This window comes from Stegastes partitus, unplaced genomic scaffold (genome assembly GCF_000690725.1).
Source record: "Stegastes partitus isolate 25-593 unplaced genomic scaffold, Stegastes_partitus-1.0.2 Scaffold573, whole genome shotgun sequence".
In the NCBI taxonomy this organism is placed as follows: Eukaryota; Metazoa; Chordata; class Actinopteri; family Pomacentridae; genus Stegastes; species Stegastes partitus.
Window position 1 is genome coordinate 269,583 of NW_007578304.1, and position 3,780 is coordinate 273,362.

The 3,780-nt window shown below is 47.0% G+C and overlaps 1 protein-coding gene across 2 annotated transcripts in view; it reads right to left on the reverse strand.

Moving 5' to 3' along the window:
- Nucleotides 1–2,899: 2,899 nt before the first annotated feature.
- LOC103362413 (flocculation protein FLO11) overlaps nucleotides 2,900–3,780 on the reverse strand; it is a 7,516-nt gene continuing 6,635 nt past the window's right edge. For both annotated transcript variants that reach the window (XM_008288761.1, XM_008288760.1), the window contains exon 10: nucleotides 2,900–3,726. In XM_008288761.1, coding sequence (XP_008286983.1) covers nucleotides 3,593–3,726 — 134 coding nt within the window. In that variant the 3' untranslated portion in view covers nucleotides 2,900–3,592. The remainder of the gene's footprint in view (nucleotides 3,727–3,780) is intronic.

Here is a 3,780-nt window from a genome sequence, read left to right on the forward strand (position 1 = left end):
TTCACTTTGAGTCTGACTCTGTCGTTTCACACCAACAGCAAAGTGGCGCAGTGGCTCCTGCTGCCGCAAAGTGGCGCAGCGGCTCCTGCTGCCGCAAAGTGGCGCAGCGGCTCCTGCTGCCGCAAAGTGGCGGCTGCGCACAATAACTGAGGACTTGTCAACAGAAAACTTTTGATTTCCTGCAAAACTTATAAAAACTCACCTGAGATGAAGCTGTCTGCAGCTGCCTCAGCCACGGAGAGTTCACACATGCGCATGCGCACATCAGGTAAGCGACGTTATAAAGTTTTTTTTTTAATTATTATTTTTTAACATAACTTTATTTATAAAGTGTAAAACAGTATAAAGATACATGTTGTCCTCCCAAAATAGTTATTGATGAACAAATTCGATATGAATTGGGACAAATAAATAAATAAATAACAACAATAAACAAGAGAACAAACAGACCAGGGGGAGAACACAGTTACAGGTAAAGAAAGACATTACAGGTTAAAAACGCATTAGAGCAGCTCGTGGCTTTGGGGTTGGTGCTTTTAGAAATGGTCGAAATGTGTGGTTTTAATTCTTTGACCAAAACAAGAGAAAGTGTTTCACTGTGCAGGTTCCATGGACGTGGAACAAAGACAAGATTTATAATGTAAAATTCATCTCACTCAGCTTTGTCAAAAACAAACTGACAGAGAATGAACGGTTTCCCGCTGGCGGGAGGAAGAAGAGAAGAAGAATAGAAAAATACTTTATTAATCCCAGTCTGGTAAATTACTGTGGTACAGCAGCAGAAAGTACTATTTAAAAATTACAAATAAAATAGGTGAATAAAATAACATAAATAAAATAAAATAAAACAACTGTACAAAATGTGCAATTTGCGAAAAACAGTGCAAGGAGGGTTTTACAGAGCAGAGAGCTGAGAACGCTCTCTGCCAGACAGAGGTGAACTGTTATACAGGGTTACTGCTCTGGGCAGGAATGATTTCCTGTACCGGTCCTTGTACAGCGGAGCTGAATCAGTCTGTTTGAGAAGGAGCTCCGCTGCCTGTCCAGAAGGGGGTGGAGAGGGTGGTCGGGGTTATCCAGAATAGATAACAGTTTGTTCAGAGTCCTCCTCTCCACCACCGCTTCCATGGTGTCCGGTTTGCAGCCGGTACCGGAGCCAGCCTTCCTGATCAGTTTGTTCAGTCTGTTGGTGTCGTCGGCTCCGATGCTGCCTCCCCAGCAGACTACAGCAGAGAACACTGGCAACAACACACTGATAGAAAATGTTCAACATCTTGCTGCACACGCCGAAGGATCTCAGCTTCCTCAGGAAGTAGAGTCTGCTCATCCCCTTCTTGTATACAGCCTCGGTGTTGATCCTCCAGTTCAGTCTGCTGTCAATGTGGACGCCCAGGTACGCCCAGGTACTTGTAGTCCTATGTGGACGCCCAGGTACTTGTAGTCCTATCATTACACACCTCAGGTTGGACAGAGATGCTCAGATCTTTCCGTAACTTTCTAGAGAAGACAGAAAGCAGGTGAGAGGCAGTTTCAAGGTGAGACCTGCAACACGTAGAGCTGAACTCGTCTGGTTGGATGCGTGGACTCACATCTGTGTCATCGTTCAAAACACACTTCTTCTACTTTGTTGTTCAGCAAAAAATAAATAAATCATCCATCAGCGAGCACTTTGGACCTCCGCTGTGGCCACTCTCTGTTCAGCGATGCTGAAGTGTCGAGGAGAACCGTCAGAACCGGGAGGGAGGAGTCCGTCCTCTTAGAACGTCTGAGAAGCCAGAAGCGGGTCCTCCACAGCAGCAGGTGGCGCTGTGTCCAGGTGAAGCCTGAGGAGCTGAGCTCCAGGTGCTGCAGGCTGATGAGCTTCTAGCTGAAGGCTCTGCTCAGAACACAAGAACAGAAATGTTCGCTCCAAACAGGAGCTGAATCAGGAACCAGAACCTCCTCCTTCATGACACATGAGACTCACCTGGAGCGGCCGGTCCTGCTCCAGCTGTCTGCTAAAGGGAACCAGAATCAGCTGGATGAAGGTTCTGGTCCAGAAGCAGCTGCAGACTGAGCTGATCCAGAACAGTTCTGGTTCTGGTCCTGCTTCCTCCCTGATGAACCCGGTTCAGGTGAGTCCATTTTATTTCTCATCGAACCTCCAAACGGTGTTTTTACTCCAGAACTGGACCCAGCATCTGATCTGAGACCAGAACCTCTCAGAGTTCTGCTCAGAACAGATTCGTGTGTACATGAGGACGGTTTATTATCTGGATCAGAACAAACCATCAAACAGCAGCTCACAGTTCGTCTGAGTATGAATGAAACCTGCAGACCAGCGTCTGCTTCAGGGACACGAACTGATCCGTAAATCACAGCTTCAGCCTGGTTCTGGTCAGTCTCACCTGCACCGGGTCATGGACTGTTTAAAGTGTGATGTTCTGGTTGAACACTGAAAGAATAATTCACTCAAAACAAAGATCCTTCATGACAAACGATTCAGACTGTGACTGGATGTCCTGGTGGAACAGAACCGGGACGTCCAGTCAGACAGCTGGTAAACAGAACCGGGACGTCCAGTCAGACAGCTGGTAAACAGAACCGGGACGTCCAGTCAGACAGCTGGTAAACAGAACCGGGACGTCCAGTCCGACGGCCGGTGAAGCTGTTGGATCTGGTCTGACTGTTGGTTCTGCAGCAGGTTTAGAGTGAAGAACAACCTGTCTGGTGGTTTGAGATGATTCCTGATGAATGAGGAAAGTGCAGCTGGAGTTCTCTATCAGCCTGTTCAGTGGTTTGATGGCGCCACCTGGTGGAGAAGAGCTGCTGCACGTTCTGATCGTCTTCATCAGCTCAGCCTGACACACGTCTGTATCAGAGGTCTTCACCACAGCAGAGGACAACACGAGGACAAGAATCAACAAAGTTCAGTTTTATTTTGAAACCAAATTCAAATTTATTTCAACACAAACATAGAAACAAACGCCTGAACATCAGTCTAACAGTGAACCAGCAGGTCGTGGCTTTCTCCTTTCAGGCAGACATCATCATTATTAATCGTGTTTTTAATCAGCGTGGGCCGTCATGTGACCAGAAGCTCCTGTTTGTGTCGTTTCCTGAATCGAGCCAAACGCTGCGTTAAGACGTTCATTCATGTGTTTCTGGTCAGTTTCTATCAAGAGTAACAAGTAGGAGAAGAGCTGCTGCTAAAAACAGCAGATAAAAGCCAACGCGTCTGAGATTAAACAGAAACGTTACAAACGTGTGAAAGTGTTTGAACAGAAACAGTCTCTACAGGAACTATCGTTTACTGACTGAAGAGATTCTTCTGGTGTGAGGAAACAGCAGAGCCCCGAGTGACTCTAACACCACTGTAATCAGATTACTCCTACAGCAGAGTACTGTCTCTGATATCAGATTACAAACACATCGTACCTACATGATGGCTTCAGTTTGAGTTAAATGTTGTTTTAAAGTGTGTTGGTGTAAAAAACAGAACACGAGAAGATTAGTGGATCAAAGCAACCTTTCAAAAACAAGAAGTACCGAACAGACGGTTTAGTTTGACACCAAGAAGGTTCAGTTTGGCTCCAGCGTGGAGGTGGAGATGCTAGGAGGAGGAGGAGAAGGAGAACGGAGAGAAGGGGAGGACTGATGACGGAGCTTCAGGGCTGGTGAGCAGCTGGTCGCAGCAGACCGGCTCGTCCAGGTTGATCTCCACGAAGGGGTCGCTGGAACGAACCGCTGAGAGCACAGAGGACACGCTTCAGATTCAGACCGCCGATACACACCTGTAGC